The 18,993-nt window shown below is 50.1% G+C and overlaps 1 protein-coding gene across 1 annotated transcript in view; it reads right to left on the bottom strand.

The window, feature by feature from the left end:
- MAN1C1 (mannosidase alpha class 1C member 1) overlaps positions 1–18,993 on the bottom strand; it is a 132,265-nt gene that overhangs the window by 66,695 nt on the left and 46,577 nt on the right. Inside the window, exon 2 of the mRNA XM_060016671.2 lies at positions 11,727–11,823. Coding sequence (XP_059872654.1) covers positions 11,727–11,823 — 97 coding nt within the window. The remainder of the gene's footprint in view (positions 1–11,726; positions 11,824–18,993) is intronic.

Here is an 18,993-nt window from a genome sequence, read left to right as displayed (position 1 = left end):
TGGGTTAGTTATTCCTCTCAGAGCCTCAGTTTCCTCATCACACTGACACCACTTCAAAGAGGCACCGTAAGGGAAAACGAAACTCCCAAGAAGGTGCCTGTGCTGCAGGTGGGCACCCGCAGCAAGGCCCTGCCGGCCCAGCTGTAACAAGAGACAGAAAACCCAAGTTGTTGGTAGGGTTACTGCCAGCTTTCCTGACAACAACGAGAAGGAAGGGGATCCTTCCCGACAAGTCAGCAGTTGCAGGCTTTCGGAACCCTCACCTGGTGAGGAAGACAAGGATGCAGGGCTGCTTATGACTTTCATGGGCCCTACCTTTGTAAAAAATATTAAAAACGCTCTTTTACAATTGCGTTGGTATAAAGAAGCTGGATTCATTATTTTATATTCATTATTATTTTCATATTTTTCTTCTGATTTTAAAAGAAATTAAAATTAAAATACTTTTGTGAGGGAATTCCCTGGCCATCCAGTGGTTAGGACTCGGCGCTTTCGCTGCGGGGTGGGGGTGGGGGTGGGGTCAGGGTTCAATCCTTGGTTGGGGAATTAAGATCCTGCATGCCGCGTGGTGCAGCCAAAAATAAATAAATAAAATAAAATACTTTTGTAAGCCCTAGGCACTGTGTGTAAGGGAGAGGTTCGGCCCTGTGCAGGGAATGCCTGGCTGGCTGCTGGCTGCTCAGACGAGGTTTCTTCCCTTCAAGTCTGCAGCCCTCCCCTCCCCTCCCCCGCCACCTGCCACCAACCACCCTCCCCTCTCTGAGCACCAGCACTCCACCCAGCAGGACCACCTAAGCTTGGTCTGAGCTGTTCCCCTGTCTGTAACAGAGACTTCATGGGTGTCTGTCAAAACCTACCCCCTGAGCAGCTCTGGGGTAGGATCCAGCCCCTCCCATAAGACTCCTCTCCAATGGCGCCGTCTTTGTGATTCCCCAGCAATGAAACGTGGGGAACTTTGCGAAAACTTTTCTTGCTCGGCACCTCTTGGTAGATGCTGACACTCTCTTGCAGCCGTGCCGCTCGGGCACCCGTTCTGTCTGACCCACAGGCAGACTTCACTCGTCTTTTCTCCGATGAGCTCACCGCGTCTTGTTCTTTTCTGCACCCTCTTTCCCTGCTCCAGATCCAGCTCAGAACCTGCCACATAGTAAGTACTCAAGGAGAAGTTGCAGGATTGAATGAAAACTCTCCATGTCCCCATGTGCTATCAGCTACTTGCTGCAAAACAACATGCAGATGCATTTCTGGGCAACTGCTATTTCGGGAACAGGGTCATCTGGGGAGTCGAGCCCTGGCTGCTGGAAGTAAGAAACCGGCAGAGGGCTTCCGGCACGGCAGCTCCCTCCCTGTCCTAATCATTGGCTTGGCCTTCGGTGGGATTAGACAACAGCAATTATCCCCACATGGTCTATTCCCAGAATTCAAAGTTATTGGGGGAGAAAATGCAATTGTGCTTTATCCAGCCATTAAAACAAAACAAAACAAAAGAAAACAAGAGCAGTGGATTTTAAACCGCCTTTCAGACTTGATGAAAAAACAGACTTGAGTATTAGCCCCAAATTGTGCTGACAACACACTTCCGGGTCTCTTTGTCTTCCTCCAGGCTCTCTTCAGAATTTTTCAACAATTCCTATTGATCGCTGCATGGTTCTCATGCCGACCATTTATGCTTGGGAGAGCAGCCGTCTGTGGAGCAGAGAACCAAGCTGCCTGCCTCAGAAGCCCCTGGCGGGGGGATGTGAAGTCTTGGCCCCCACCTTCCAGAGGAGTGGCCACCACAGCCAGTGCAGCACCTCTGCCTCCATCGCTGAGCCAGTGGCCCACTCGGCCGCACCAGGCTTTCATCAGCCAGGGTGAAACACACCCCAGAGTGGCCCAATCACCTACTCTTTAGGGCCTAGAAGTAACATGAGAGCCCATATGCCAGACGCCCACGTCGTATGGTGGGGAAATGAGCTCACAGACGGAACAGGCCTTGCCTGGGTCACAGAGCAGAAGCCATTAGAAGCCTCCTGGCTCTTGGGGTCTGGGGTGGGGAGAAAACACTGGGGAGCATTCACAGGTCCCCTTAATATGCCAGCTGCTCACAGATGGTCTCTCACTATGCCCTCATCCTCTCTAGTCACACTGAACACCTTTTAGACCCCAAGGAGCCACAGTTGTGCTCAGTCTCCCCTTCGAGGCCTTTGCACACGTGTTTCTGTGCCCGTGATCCCTCTCTTATGCTTCTTCATTCATGCTTCAGGCCTCAGTTGAGGCCATCTCCCCCAGGAAATCTTTCTGAAGCCCATCCCTCCAAGGATGAGTCAAGGAGCCCTTGGTGTGAGCTTGTACCTCATGGCATTCATACTGCCTTAATTGAAACTACAAGTTCATGCCTACGTCTCCTCACTAGCCTGGGACATCCACGTGGGTGTCCATCTTGGTCCCTGCTGTTTCCCGTGTCTCGAGCAGGGTCTAGTGGCACACAGTAGGCACTGAATGATCACTGGCAGATAAAGAAATGGTGGGATCATCTCCTGTGATCCCAATGACAACCTGTGAGAAGGTGTCATCATCCCCATTCCACAGGAGAGAAAACTGAGGCTCAGAAAAGGAAATGGGACACCTACCCAGTGGGTTAGTGGTGGAGCCAGGGTTTGGACAACTCAAGTCTTCTGACTCCAAGGTCAACATTTTCTCTATTAAGACCCCTTTCCTAGCCTAGTAGCTGAACTAAAGAAGCTCCAGTTCATGCCATCTGTGCCCATGTGTCACAGCTGGGTGGGCTGGTGAGACAGTGTGGGGAGGGGGTGGTGAAGGAAGCCTCGGCCGACTGTTCCTTCTGCTGCAAGGGGCACTTGAGGCAGCTGGCCTGAGAGCCCCGATTCACCCGCAAGTCAAGGCAGGAAGAGCAGGGTCCCTGCCCTCTCCAGAGCACAGCTGAAGCAGTCACTAAATGTTAAACTAAGAGACAAACAAAAACTGTTTATAGCAGCTTTACTCATAATTACCAAATGCTGGGAACAAAAATGTCCAGGAACAGTAGAATGGATACACTTGAAAAAGAATGAACCCTTCATGACCTAATTATGTGAAAGAAAAGTAAACCATAAAAGTACAGTACGATATGAAATTTTAAGGCAGACAACACGAATCTAAGGTGATAGAAGTCAGAACAGCAATGGCCCTTGGGGACCAGGAAGGGTCTGGGGGAAGCTTCTGGAGGGTAACAGAAGTGCTCTCTATCTTGATCTGTGGGTGCAGATCAAGGGGTGCATCCACATGTAAAAACTCATTGGGCTGTGCACTTAAGATTTGTGCATTTTACTGTATGTAAGTTATAAGTTACATCTCAATTTTTAAAAAGTAATTAAAAAGAAAAAAAAAGAGGCTCACGTCAAAGTACCAGAATTCAAGTCCTGGTTATTAGGCCTTCCTGAGTCCCTGTCCCCCTTGTGCCTCTTTCCCCAGCCTTAGACACTGGACCAGATGGTTTCAAAGAATCCAACTGGCACAGACAGTCTGAGATTCTGCGAATCCACGTACCTATTTGTCACTGAGTTTGCTGGGAAATTTGGCAAGTGCTCGCCATCAGTGCGGTGCGAAGAAAAGAGGGCTGGCTGTCTGCTGTGGGCTCTGCCTTCTTTCCAAGGAAGGAAAGGTCTTTGTAAATTGGGCAGGAACACGTCACCCCCAGGAGGGAATGTCAGTTTCAATATGAATCATTTTATGCATCCCTAGCGACTTGCTCTGGGAATAGATACCCTGACTCACTCACTCCTCCCCAACAGAAGCAAAACTTGCTACTAAAATTTCAGATTTCAAGAGAATCGGCATAGCCCAAATAGCCACTCAGAGGCGGAAAAAAAAAAAAAAAAAAAAGAAAGAAATCAGCCTAGTAACCAACCGAGAATCACAGAGAGGACAGCGAGGGGCCAGGGTGCAAACCTCTTTGTACTGAAGCTGAGACGGGGCCCGGGGCCCAGGGGAGGTCGCCGGCTCCCATGGCTGCTGGCGCCAGGGCTGGGATGGGGACCCGAGGCTCCGAGCCTCGAGTTTTCTTTTTACAACAACCTGCTGCTAGATTTTCTAGAGAAATAAATTATGCTCTGTGCTGGTGGGAAGCCTTTTAAACAAAAAGAAAAAGAAAACAGCTAAGATGCATCTTAATTAGAAACTGCTTGGGAAAAAAACAAACCTTTTCGGGAGGAGGGTGCAGAGCAGCGCGCCCTGAATGGTCGGCAGCCTGAGAGTGTGAAAGTCCAGCAGGCTAATTTAGAGGTGAGCGCTCTGCTTTGCTAATCACCCAGTGTGACCCGAGGGACATCCTGGTCTTTAGAAGGTGGCTGAGGAACCGTGGATGTGTCATTCAAGGCCACAGCGAGGCCCCCATGGAGCTGCAGCATCCGACCAGCAACGGCCAGTCCTATCTGTCCTTCACATGTGTGGGGTCCATATTTTTATGCAATTTCCCTCCTTGTGCCAAAGGCCATCTGCCAGTGACTGGTGCTTCTAATCCATTTCCCCCGTGCTTTGACAGCCTCTGGCCTCCAGATGGAGCAGCCAGGGCTCCCAAGACATGTGACTGCCGGGAAGATCTGCTTGTTGCCCTTAAGCCTGACCCATTCTACCCAAGGAATTGCAACATCGCCACCTCCGAGGAGGCTGATGACAGCTCTTTCTCAAATCTAACTCAGAGCCTGGGTCAGGAATGTGCACCACGGGCCTGCCAGAATCAGGGAGCGACACAACCTGACAACGATTTTCTAAGAACTATGGATATTTGGTGTTTTGTTTTTGTTTTTCAGAAAAGAAAAAAAAAAAAGGAAAAACCTCCAGAAAACAAAACTTATAAGAGCAGATACAGTATTTTCAGCCAGATAAGTCCAAGTGCCCTGTTACCCGATAAGAGAGGAGATAGGAAACGGACTGGGAAGGGTGTGTCTGCACTCAGGGAAGAAACAACCTAATGTTTTATGAAGACTTACTGGGTGCCAGGCACTGTACTGGGGCTACCTAGCCCCGCCTGCCTCCTTTTACAGGTGAGTAAACTGAGGTTCAGAGAACTCTGTGACTTGTCCAATTTAATCAGCTGGTAAACACCAGGGATTTGAACCAGGCACAACTCCAAAGTCAAAACCGCCGCCACCCGGAAACAAACACAGAGAACCGTGGAAACAGCATGGAGACCTGTGGAAACTGGGAAGCAAGTGGTTTTCACAAACTGTCTATCTGCAAAGTATGCAGTTCTCCCGGCAGCCACACTGCAGTGCAGCTCTCCGCCCACAATAAAGACCCGGTAAGATTGGTGTGTGTGTGTCTGTGTAGGAGACTGTGAACGTTTTGCAGAAGGCACTAAGTCACATGCCAAAATGCAATTGTAAAAATGACATCTTGGGGCCTGGATTTATTCCCTCTTCAACATCATATTTGCTCTGTTTACAAGGCAAAGATTATTTTTTTCTCTTCCAAGGCCGAACATTCCCAGCCTGTGATCTGAAAAATCGTGCTGTGTTCATTTTCCCTCTTAACTCACCCAAGGCCATAATCATCCCTTGAGATGGGGATTTGGTTGGGCAGTTCTATCAGGGATTCACCAGGCAGAGGCAGAATCCAGTTTGGGGCTCTCACGGTCACCCTGGGCCAGCTTGGAGCAGAGGGACGGCGCTTCTGGCTATACCAGCACCTCTATCCTCCACAGAGAAGATGCCCAAGATCAGAGCCGCTGACTAAGCAGGACTGCTGCTCTTTCAGGGTCAGTTTGCCGATTCCTAATGCACTTTGTGATGGAGGAGGTCAAAGCAGCTGCAGAGGATGAGAGGAACTGAGCACAGCAGGACCAGGAGGAAGGGCTTAAGGGAAAACAGGGCAGGCAGAGACTGCAGGGGGCAATTCATTCATCTGACAATATTTATCCAGAGCCTACTGTGTGCCACACACTGTTTGTTTTTGTCTCAGGATATAATTATTCTCACAATTATTTTATAACTGATATAATAATAACAGCGGTAGCTTATAGTTAATGAGTGCATATGGGCAAGTCTATTTAAGCATATGGGCAGGTTTTACAAACATCAACTTTATCTACTCCTCACCACTGTCCTCATTGTACAGATGGAGAAACTGAGGTGCAGAGAGTTTAAGAAACTCGCCCAAGGTCACATGACTAGTAAGTGGCAGAGCCGGAATTCAGACTCAGGCTGGTCTGATTCTCAAATCCATGCTCTTCTCAGCTCATTATGCTGACAGCCAACGGCATGTCTTGTAAGTAGCTGTTTTTAGGTTAATGGCAGAGATTAAATATTTTCCTATGGTGGGAGAAAAGAGGGAAATCTGAATCTTCTTCCCAGGCCCTGAATAGTCAGCTGATGTCCAATAAATCATGATGCCTTCAGATGGGTGGCCGCAGACCCTGACCTGAAATACATGTCTTTCTGGGTTTCTGTGAGGGCACTGGAGTAGAAGATGCAATACCACCAACCCTGAGACCATCCCTCTGCCCCTGCTCCCTTCTCTACAGCCACACACGTGGTCACTGGAGGACAGGGCAGCATGGTGGTCTGTGGATTGGGCTGTGGAGTCCAGCACACCTGTGATTAAGTCTCTGCTTGATAACTGTGTGACTAAGCAAGTCCTAAACCTTGCCAAGTCTCAGTTTCCTCATCTGTGAAATGGGGATAAGGGGGTAATTTATACCTTAGCAGGGCTGTGAGGAGGACACGAGAGAATACAGCTACGGTGCCTGGTATGATGCACGTACAGGAAGCAGGTGGGCTCTTGGCTCCCAAATCATACACCTCCTGAAAGAAAATCTGCTCTTGCTAGAGTTCTGAGAACGTCTAGTTCCTGGTGGTGATCTGGCCAGAACCAGAGGCCTCTGCTTTGACAATCTGGGCTTGGACAATTTGGCTAATCTCAGAGTGGGTGGTGCAAAGAGCACTGGGCTGGGACTAGGCCACCAGGATTCAAATTCCACACCTACAATTAACATGCTGTGTCACCCCGGTTGAGTCCCTTCCCCTCTCTGAGCTTGGTTTCCGCAACTCTAAGATGAGGCAGTTGGACTTGCCATCAAAGGGCCTCTCTGCTGGGGACCTCTCAAGACTGTGCGCCCAGTACCGATTTCCCCAATGCCAAGGGAGAATGGAGCTCTTATGACCACTCTGAGTTCTTGGGAGGATTAATGTCATTAAGTGCTTTAAGGCTGACAGCTGGCATTGGGTATGAGCTCCCACTATTCTCCTGGAAACCCTTCTGCTGTCAGGAGGCCGATTTATTCCATAGCCTTGAGCCCTAACTTTCCCCTGACTCTTCCCTCTTAAAAATTCCATTGTAAGCTGCTATAAATGAAAGGGTGAGAGGTACACTGACTACCGGTGGGCTGCCCATCCGTGATCTCTGCCACAGGCGCTTGAGGGCTGAGGGGAACAGGGCAGGAGGGATCAGGGCTGGGAAAGCCCTGGAGTCCGCACGTGGGTCCCTGGGTCCAGGAGACTCGGTCATAGCCCAGTCAAAATGGGAGAAGCACACACTGTCCTAAGGGCCTTATGTCATCCTCATAGCAGCTGAACTTGAAGAATGCTTCCTGTGTGCCAGGCCTGAATATAAGCACTTCTCACAAATTAACTCATTTGGTTCTCGAAACAATCCTGCGAGTAGGTATTACTGTTGTCCCCAATTTAAGGCTGGAAACTGAGGCCCAGAAAGGTTAAGAAACTTGCCTAAGGTCACACAGATGGGCAGTGGCAGAGCAGCATGCAAATCCAAGCCCTCTGGCCTCAGAGTCCACGCTCTTCAGCTGGCTTCCCCCAGGTCCTAGGAGCAGCCCCTTTTACAGGTAAGGAAGCTGGGCCTCTGAGTACTGAGCCACTGTGCTTTACGGCATCACCAGCTGCTGCTTTATGGCTGGTTCCTCTACACTGCCCTCCTCGAATGTCTTCTTCAAGTGGCAGACTCACCCCTGTGACTTCACGGTGATGAGAGCATCACCATTGAGTGCCGGCCCTGTGCCCGTGAGGAACAGGCCGCGTCCACTTTGCTGGCAGCCGCTAGGGTCTTGGGGGCATTTTCTGGCAGGACCTGCTGAGCCAGATTGCGGTAAGTAGGAAGAGACTTTAACACTGAATTGCTCAGGACACAAAAACTGGCTTGAGAGGTGCCTCACCCAGAGGTCTTACTTTCAAAGTGAGAACAGATTTGGGGAGGGGCGCACGGGCGGTGGGGAGGGTAAATTCAGTTTGGTGAACTGCCACACGGGGGGAGACCAGGCTCTGCAGCTGATGTCTTCGTTGCATCCCGTGTAAATCCTGCAAAGCCAGGCACCAGTGTGAGCTCGTTACTCTACCCCGTATGCAGCTCTCTTGGCCCCACAGGCCCAGGGAGGAGCCTGTAAGGGCCCGTGGCAGACTGATATGCACCAGGATGCAGGACGCTGCTCAGGGACCCTGAACATCCACTCAGCCAGGCAGGGCAGGGTGGGGACAGCTGCCATCTGACCATGCCCTGCAGGGCCCAGCCTACAGTGAGGTGACTGATGACGGCGGCTGCCACAGCCCAGGAACGAGGCCACCCACAAGCCCGTGTGAGTCCAGCAAAAGAAGCCAGTGGCGTGAGAAGCAGCTTCATTCAGGCCAGTTCAACTCCTATCATCCAGAACAGTCTGGCTTCCAAGCCCCTCATGGGACCAACCCAAACTAGAACCTTCTCCAGGTTCCTCGAATGCCCCTCAACTCTCCTCCTCTGGGGGTGTTGGCATAAGCATCTGTATCATCAGACCCATTTGTGGCAACAATAAGCATAACTACCAGCTATTAAGATGGTTCTGTGTGTCAGGCAGGCCTTGGGCTGGGGGTATGATGTTTTCATTAGTTCTACTTTACAGAAAACTCAGGCTCAGAGAACACTCAAGGTCACTCAACCAGGAAGGAGTGAAGTCATTTTGAACTTGTTGGGCTCCAGGGACCTAGAGCCACAAGCCAGTGAAGGACTGGTCACATCATTGATCATGATCCCTTCTACGTGCCCCTCATTCTGAGAGCACCTAGACAGACCCCAGAGAGGCTCCGAGGAAGGGTTGCCAGTGTACGTCTCTGCAGAGCTGGTGGAGTTTTCACTGTGTCATTTATCCCTGCATCCCCAGCAGTCAGCACCGGGCATGGCACTACACAAGCAGCTGCTGAATGAAAGTGTAAGAAAATCAAGACTAGCTTCTCCCCGCCCAGTGCCTGGGGCCCTACCCAGGAGCCAGCCTCCCACTGCAGCTCAGTGGCTGGCTACAGAAAGAAGGCCCTGTCTCACTGCCAGGACTGCTGCAGGCGCAGGATGATCGGGTACCCAGGGCCTTAGCCAAGGCCGCTCTTGGGAGACAGGGGACCTCAGAACCCTCCATGGGCTCACCTGGGCAACTGCCGACCCCACTTATTACTGTGGAAATCCTATATCACTCATATATACTTAGCCCTTTGCACGTTCCTGCATGCTCTCATAGCAACCTGAGTGTGCAAGATGAACGAACAGGGGCCCAGAGAGGTCAAGTGACTTGGCCACACAGATAGTTCAGGGCAGAGTGAGGACTCGCTCCCAGGTCTTCTGGTTCAAGGTCCAGGTTTCTTTGCATCATTCCAAGCTGCCCACTCTTCCTGAGGCTCAGTGATGGGAAAGGGGCCAAAGGGTTGAGATTTAAATCACAGGCCCTGAGGAATTTCAGAAAATGGGACTTGGTTTAGCCCAGTTCCTCCCAGCAGTGCTCCCTCTATCCCCGTGGATGGTCACAGCAATAGCTAGGCCCATGCTCCGCAGTTTCAGAGATCAACAGCCTCCCCCCAACCTCCACCAATTCCCTGAATATTTGCACACTGTGTAGAGAGAGAGGATTATGTCCCTCATTTATAGTAGTAGCCAAAGCTCCAACAACTTTGATGAGAGCCACACCAGCCGTCTTTCCCCAGGGCTGATGTGGGTGTTGGGGAAGTCTATGATCTGGACGGGTCAGGCAGCGAGCCTCTGAAACTAGAATCCACACATTTCATATCTGAGGTTAAGGAAACACCTGTCTTCCTCCCCACGACTCAGGAGTCCTCTCTCAGAACCTATCCTAAGACAACGTTTTATGCACAAAGATGATAACTGCCGTGTTTTTTTTTTTTTTTTTTTTTGCGGTACTCGGGCCTCTCACTGCTGTGGCCTCTCCCATTGCAGAGCACAGGCTCCGGATGCGCAGGCTCAGCGGCCATGGCTCACAGGCCCAGCCGCTCCACGGCACGTGGGATCCTCCCGGACCAGGGCACGAACCCGTGTCCCCTGCATCGGCAGGCGGACTCTCAACCACTGCGCCACCAGGGAAGCCCTGCCGTGTTATTTTTAATAGTGAAAAATTGGAAAGGACCTTTGGCCAACATTAGTGGGATGGTTAAACGAATTATGGCACATCCATGCAATAACTGCAGCCATTAAAAATATTCTTTATGAAAAAATTTACACGAGTTAGGGAAACACATATGATGTAACATTCAGTTAAAAAAAAAAAAGAAAAGGAAGAACATAATACTGTATATGGGTGGGGGAAGTGTACTGAAGAAAAGACTGGAAGGAAATAAGACGAGATGTGCACAGAGGCTGCATCTACATGGTAGAACGAGTTATTTTTGGCCTGCTTTATACTTTCTGATACTTTCTCTTTTCCCCTACATGCCTATGATAAGCCGGGGGGAAAAGCAGCAGCAGCAGCTACCCCAAATCACACCCCCCTACCCAAGGGGAGTGAACTGCCTGAACAGCCAGAAGCGTTGGGATGCTGCCTGGTGACATGGAGGAAGGTAGGTCCTGTGTCCCTTTTCCCGTAACACAAATACTCTGCCCTACGCATGGGGGGCCTTGTAAACCTGCTTTTGAAAATTTTCTGGGGATTTTCATCTGACTTAGCTCTTTGGTTCTTGATGTCAGGAGCCTGTGTCTCTAAGGGGTGGGGAATACAGGTGATGAATTTCTGTTTCCAGCTCCCCAGATAGCTCCTGTCTCACAGGGAAGAAGGAAGCCAGGTGCCTCCAGCATCTTTTCATGTGAAGGGCCTGCAGAGAGGGGCGCTGGTGATTTGTCCGGGAATTACATTTGATATCTAAAGCTGTGCCCACAGTGAGGCACTTTGCAGTCTCTCCGGGTGAGAAGGGCTTTCGAGGCTCTGGCTGAGGAGGATCTCACGGCTGCAAAGGACCGAGATGTTGGCAAGTGTGGCTACAGGTCAGACTCAAGCTGCCAACACACAGCAGCACCCGTGCTGCTCCCTAACTGTGACTGTCCACCAAGCCACCCGGTGAGAGACGCATACCCAAGACCCTAAAGGCAGCGCGTGTGCCCAGCTTATCAGATACATGTTTGGTTTCTCTAGGAAAACACCCAAGATCATTTTACAGCCACTTGGAGGAGCGGATTTAAACCCAATCCTCTGTGTCCTTCAGATCTGCCCACCTTCTCCATGGCAACTAGTGTCCGTCACTCACTGCCCCCACTCACATTTCCAAGTTTGTCTGCTCTGAAAATTAACAACAGGTGCATATAAAGAAGTGTGTGAGGTGAGGGAGAAGCATGTGGGTTTCCCCCAAACCTAGAAGGCTCACAAGCCTAGACAACCCTGGAGGAAGTCAGACTTGGAGCTCTGGAGAAACAGGGACATAGCTCAGGAGAGAAAAAGTCAAAAATGAAATTCTGCTCGGCCCCCAGGGGCAGGGGGTCTTCCGACGTCAGCTCACCGAACATGTTGCCCTCGTAGCCGTCTCTTGTGAGGGGCCGGAGCTCGTTTTTCCCCATCGCATAGCGCTTGTAGCTCTGCCAGGCGAACTGCATCATCTGTAAGAAAGAGCAGAAACAGACCCTGAGCGTGGAGATTCCCAATAGCGCGGGCTGGCCACCTGGCCTTGCCCTTTGCAACAGGATTTGAAACCACATTATAAAAACAATCTTCCACGTTGAGAAAGACGACTTCCTCTCACCACTGTTCTATTCATAGTTATGCCTGGAAGGCTGTTCTCCTCCGACAACCCCACACGTCCTGCATCTACCCATAGATTCCTCAGAGAAGGCACAAAAGGCACTAAGTACATTCTAGCCATCCATCAGTGCCAAAGTGAAAAGCCACCTCTTCCGTGAAGCCTTCCCGGACCTAAAGTGACCCTCTGAATGGAAGGAAACAAAACTCAACGAGGGATGCCTGTTAGAATCTAATAGAACCGTCCCTTGAGCTAGGGGTTGTTAACTCCATTTTGTAGATAAGGAGACAGGTCGAGACATGAGGTTACTCGCCCAGGATTACCCAGGGAGTGAGTGAGCATGCTGGGAATTGAACCCATGCCCTCTGGCTCCGAAGCCTTAGGTCTGTCCCCTAAAGTCACTGCTTGAGTCTCTTTGAACTCCTCCTGCACTTGGCTTGACCCAGGCTGGCTCTCCCAGGCCTCCTAGCACCCCAGCCGGTCACTGTTAGTTTTTGTTTTACTGGTTCTGGACCACAAACTCTTTGAAGCCAGAAACTACATTTTCTTTGCCTCGGTTCCCCCAAAGCACCCTGCACAGGGCTTGGCAATGAGTATCCGTCAGCTCTGTCACCCAGTGCATGCGTGAGTTCTTACTACATTAAGGCAACCATGTTAGCCCCTCGGCAGCATCACAAGCATACAAGCACCTTTGTCTCCTAACTGCACTTAGCACCGGAGGCTGGAGGAACGCCAGGCAACAATCTGTCCCCAGCCCTGCTCTCCCGCCCCTCCCCAGGGTCTCCCTTTTGCCTCTGATGGCAGGCTGCAGAAGAAGGACAGCAGAGCAGGCCTCTGCGGTGACCATGGGGCTGAGAAGGGAGCCAGCCCAGGCAGCGGAGGCACAGCTGAAGGACAGGCAGGTGGGAGGCAGCCTGGTGTCGTGGAGAGAACTCAGGCTTCGGGGCCGGGAGGCCCAGGTTCTAATCCTACCCCTGCCACTAGCTCTTTGACGTTGGCAAGCAACTGAATGTCTCCAAGCCTCAGCTGCCTCATCTTTGAGATGGGGATAACAAGGGCTGCTTTGCCACAATCCTGAAAGGTTTAAATGAAAGCAAGTAGCTGGAAATGCCCAGTTTTTGACTTCACACAGCAAGTGATCAACAAACACGAGTCCTCTTTCCTGCTCAGCCTTTAAAATAACCCATCTGGTTCTCCAAGCCTCATCCATCCACCCCTCTTTCATCCACCTTATTAGTTCTCAGACTTTGGCGTGCATCAGAATCACCTAGAGAGCTCGTTAAAACAGGCTGTTGGGCCCCATCCTTGAGTTTCTGATCCAGCAGGTCTGGGGTGGGGCCTGACATCCTGTCTTTCTAACACATCCCCACGTGGTCCATGGGCCACATCTGAGAACCAGCAGTCTACTATATGTGTTTATTTCTATTTCCCAGCTCACTTCCAGACACTGTCTGGCACCCTTCTGCTTTTCTCCTTCCATCTCCCAGCCCACCTTCCTGCCTCAGCACTGTCTTTCTGGACATCGCCACCTGCGTTCTCCATGCTCTGCCACTCCTGGTGCCAAGGTCTAGCAGCCATCTCTTCCAGGCACACCTGGACAGTAACCATTGCCATGCTCACCCCTGGGGCCAAAACACACAGACCAGGAGGGCAGACCTGACAGGTCTGTGTCCTGGGCTCTCCGTGAAATGGCAGAATAATCTAGTACCATCTCTCCACTTCATAGATGATGAAACTGAGGCTCAGAGATGGAAGGTGGTCAGGGTGGCACAGCCAGCAGGGCTGGAATACAGCTCTTTCAACTCCCAGGCCAGCAGACCCCACCCCCATGCTTGGCCTGATGTGTGGCTTCCCAGGAGACACACATGCAAATGTCACGGTACTGCGTGCCAAGCACTTGACACAGGTTTTGAGCCCTGGTTCCATTCCTTGGTTATTTTCTACTTATCTTGAATTGGCAATAAGGGAAACTAATTGCTGGGTATGAGCGCTTAAGGGAGACTGGCCTCCTCCCTCAGTCTCTCTTATTCTGGGGGGGCGGGCCTCGATTAAGTCAGTGTGAGGGGAGGGAGGGGTGGGGGATGGGTAGGGGAGCAGCAGGAGGCTGTTAAAACAGAAATGGCAGCAGGAAAGCAGGAGCAGAGGTCTGGAGGGGGAGGACTGCACCCTACCCCCAAACCCCACCTGCTTGAGAGAGAGAAGTGGGTGTGCAGGAGTAATTAAGAGAACCATGGGTATCTACATGTTCTCAAAGGAGCTGTCACTGCAGGGACGTGGGGATGTTGGAACGTGGCCCGTTCTCACAGTCATCCACATCAACGGAGAGGAAGGAAGGCACAAATAATCCCTGTGTCGCTTGGGACAGGATTCAGAAGGCAATTAGAGCTGCTCTCACACACACACACGTGCACAAGGACCCACAGACCCTCGAACGCTAATCCTTGTGTCTCCCACCTCGGCTCGCAAGCCCAGGCGCTGGATAAGCGGGGATGACGGGGAAAGCCCCCAGCCAGGTGGTCCTTACTTCTCTTCCTAATGCGCCCCAACCTACCAGGTGTCCTAGCCTGTGCTCGGCCGCAGTTTGGGCTGCAGCCACGGTGGACTGCTCCCCCGGACCCCTCCCTCCACTTTCCTGCCAACTGCTTATCTTCCTTCAACTCTCAGCTGAAAGGGTACTTTTGCAGGGAGTCCTCCTCCCCAGCCAGGCCCCCACGACCTCCCCACATTCCTGATGTCAGGTCCCACAGCAGCCTGCAGTTAAACTCTTATACTCGCGACTATTTGGTCAGTGCCCCCATCCCCTAGTCACTGCTGCGTGCCTGGCAACTCACCAGGGGACTGACACATAATAGGTGCTCATTAAGTATTTGCTCAATGAAAGTAAGAACAAACAAGAAAATTGGCTCTGGAGCTTAACACATGGCTGGGAGACTTGACGTGTGGACCACACACATCACAGGTAAAATAGGTAATGGGTCGGGGGGATGGGGTGGGGGGGCTTCTGAGTAACAGAGGTGCTCAGAAGAAGGCAAGCGCGTGTCTCAAGGGGAGCTTCACGGGCACCCAAGTGTCCTGATGGACAAGTAGGATTGTGAGGGGCACAAGAAGAGGGTGACCTACAGAAAGGCTAATCTCACTCTGGAACTGGTGATATGTGCCTTGGGCAGCCCCTGGACTTGCCTTTAGAGACGGACAGTCCCTGGCTTCATGTTTAGGCAGTTCTAAGGCTTCAAAGAACTCAGGCCACCTCCTGCCCCATGCAAGTTCCTTAAAAAGACTAAGTAATCTCTCTTTGAGCACCCCCAGCGACAGGGTGCTTACCTCCTTAGCAGGCAGCTCATTCAATTGCAGAGTTTCACAAAGTTCTTTCTTAATCAATCTAAACCTGCTTTTCCCTACGGGCCATGGGGCAGACAGCTCGTATGCTCCCACCACAGCCCTTCATCCAGGGGGAGCCAACTCTCAAGTCACCTTAGGCTGCCTGTTGGCCGGCTGAACAGCCCGGCTCCTTCGACAGGTCGCCCGATGGCAGAGCTCTAAATCCCCTGAAACTGCAGATACACATCACAACGTTTTTCCAGGGTGCCCAGACTTCGTCACCCATTTGTTACGGTTGGCTTTTGGTAATAAGCAGAAACCGAAGTGCAAACTCTCCCTGGTTACATCTGGACCAGACCCTGTGGGTGTGGACTTGCCATTTGTCCCTAACAACTGCATCTCACTGGACTCTCCATACTCATTCCGTGCTGTCAGGATCTTTCTGGAACCAGATCTTATCATTCACTGTGTGTGTGTCTGTGTGTTTTGGGTATTCTGCCTGCTTTCATGGGACCGCCATCTGTGTCTCCCCCAAGTTTTAGAGAGAAACATTAAATGGCTGGGCTGAGGACAGAGTTGGGGAAACAGCAGCAGGGGCCCCTCACCTGGCTCCAGCACTGCTCTTTGAGTGTCATCTGTCAACAAGTGAGGAATCTTCCAGGTAATCAGTCCAAGCCCTGTGTCTCCATTTTTGTATACGAAGATACTATGAAGGACAGGACTGAAATACAGAAGCACTCTGCCCCCCGTACAGCGAGTACAGAGAAAACAGATGCTTTTTTTTTCTTTTAAGAAAAATCAGGGGTTAGACTGGTATGACTTGTTCTTAGAGAACACATTTTGGCTCCTACGGATCCTCATTTTTGGTTCTAAATGCCTGCAAATCACTAACTTAAAAACCTATCAGTCACACCAGATGGCTATAATCAACAAGATGGACAATAACAAGTGTGGGCCAGGCTGTGGAGAAGTGGAAACCCTCATCAATTGCGGGTGGAAATGAAAATGGTGCAGTTGCTTTGGAAAACACTGTGGCATAAAAAGTTAAATATGGAGTTACGATGTGACCCAGCAATTCCACTCCTGGGTGTAGACTCGTGCAGAACAGAGTTAACACAGTAGGCCTGAGACTTCTATCCCTAGAAAGGCTCTGCTTGCAGATTTGGCCCTTGGCCGGTGCCTGGGAACTTGGATTTAGTGAGTGTTCTCACCATTCTCTGATGGGTAAGGGTGGTTTACTGCACTGAGACTGTACAAACAATGTGGTGTATGCTGAACACCTGCCTTCCTTCCGGGGGTCTGGAATTTCGGTACATGTTAGGCCGAGGGTACTTACGTGACCAGCCCCCAGTAAAAACCTTGGGCACTGAGTCTCTAATGAACTTCCTGGTGGATGGCGTCTCACACGTGTCATCACGACTCAGTGCTGAAGGAATGGAGTGTGTTCTGGGTGACTCCACCCAGAGAGGACTCTTGCGTGCCGGGTCTGGTTTCCCCAGGGCTTCCCTGTATGCACATTTCCCCTTTGATGATTTTGCTTCGTGTCCTTTCACTGTAGTAAATCAGCCAGGAATAGGACTATGTGCCCTCCTGGTGAATCACTGAACCTAGCGGTGGCATTGGGTACCCTGACATACACCCTAGAAAATTAAAAACATATGTCCATACAGAAAGTTGTACACAATGTGCATAGCAGCACTATTTGTAATAGCCCCAAAGTGGAAGCAACCCAAATGTCCATTGACTGATGAATGAACCAACAACATGTGTAAATAGATACAATGGAGTATTATTTGGCCATAGAAAGGAATGCAGTGCTGATACATGCTCCAACGTGGATGAACCTTGAAAACACTGTGCTTAGTGAAAGAAGCCAGACACAAAAGGCCATACAGCATATGATTCCATGTATATGAAATGTCCAGGATAGGCACACCTATAGACAGGAAGTAGATTAGTAGTCACCAGGGGTGAGGGAAAAAGACAGGGAGAATGATGGCTAATGGGTATGGGGCCTTTTGGGACGATGAAAATGTTCTAAATTGATTGTGATGATGACTGTACAACTCTGGGAATATACTAAAATCCACTGGATTTTACCCTTTAAAATGGTGAATTTTATCATATGTGAATTATAACTCAGTAAAGCTGTTATTAATTTATATTTTTAAAAACTATTAATGGGGACAAATAGATATCACATGCCATTTGATATGACACACTAAGAAGAACACACGTCATTTCAGTGGTAATCCTGCCAAGAATGCAAACCTGAACCGAATCATGAGGAAAGATCAGACAAACCCAAACTGAGAGACAGACAACCTACAACGTAAATGGCCTTTACTTTTCAAAAACATCAAGGTCGTGAAAGAAGAGGAAAGACTGAGGAACTGTTCCAGCCTGCAGGAGACTAAAGAGACGTGAACTAAATGTAATACGTGACCTTGGATGCGATCCTGGAGCAGAAATAATAACAACTACTATTATTATTATTACTATAAAGGACAATCATCAAGATAATTGACAAAATGTGAATGGGGTATAGGGATCAGATAGTATTGTGTCAACGTTAATTTTCTGGTTTTACTATGGTTATATAGAAAAGTAGAACCAACCTTTTGGAAATACACAATGAAGTATTTAGGGGTAAGAGGCATTATGCTTGCAACTTACTCCCAAATAGTTCAGAAACCTCGTGTGTGTGTGTGTGTATGTGTGTGTGTGTGTAGAAAGAGAGAGAGAAGAGTGTACACAAAGCAAACAGGGTAAAACACTAACATTTGAGGAATCTGGGTGAAGGGTAAATGTGAATCTTTGTAGTATCTTTTGCCACTTTTCTAAAAGTCTGAATTTTTTTTTTTTTTTTTTGCGGTACTCGGGCCTCTCACTGTTGTGGCCTCTCCCGTTGCGGAGCACAGGCTCCGGACGCGCAGGCTCAGCGGCCATGGCTCACGGGCCCAGCCGCTCCGCGGCATGTGGGATCTTCCCGGACCGGGGCACGAACCCGTGTCCCCTGAATCAGCAGGCGGACTCTCAACCACCGCGCCAGCAGGGAAGCCCTGAACTGTGCTCCGCAACGGGAGAGGCCACAGCAGTGAGAGGACTGTGTACCGCAAAAAAAAAAAAAAGAAAAAAAAAAAAAATTAGGGAACGTTGCAGGATGTTGATGTCATTTCCACCCAGATTTATACATGACAGAATTCTGTTTTCCCCCACTTGTATAAATTATGATAGAATGTGCTTGTTGCCAGTCTCCTTGTGGCTCCGCTTACCCCTCGGTTCCTCAAAAGCCCTACTGGGCTTTCACATTCCCCTCACCAAGCCTGTCCCGCCCACGCTGGTCAGAGGATGGAGCAAATGAGGAACTAGCAATTTTGGTTTCTCCTTTTATAATTATATTACCATGTTCAAATGAGGTGCCCATCCTTACTCTGTTCTTCCTGCTCCAAAAATAAACTAAAAGGCACCTTTTGTGGTTCTAAGCGTTTTCTAGAAGTTCCAGCCCAGTCTGGGCTCAGCCCCCCATGCCCTTTTCTCCCACCTGTGGGTCACTACTTTCACTTGAACTCAGTTCTGTGCCCCGTACTTGCCTCTTCTGCTTACATCCTTTCCAATAGTTTAAAAAATAAGGTTGATCTGTCTATCTATCTATCCATCCATCTACCTACCTACCTACCCACCTATCTTTTAATGCATCCAAGGTATACAA

This window comes from Delphinus delphis, chromosome 1 (genome assembly GCF_949987515.2).
Source record: "Delphinus delphis chromosome 1, mDelDel1.2, whole genome shotgun sequence".
NCBI lineage: Eukaryota > Metazoa > Chordata > Mammalia > Artiodactyla > Delphinidae > Delphinus > Delphinus delphis.
The sequence above is the reverse complement of the archived record's forward strand: the minus strand, read 5'-3'. Positions and strand labels throughout refer to the sequence as shown.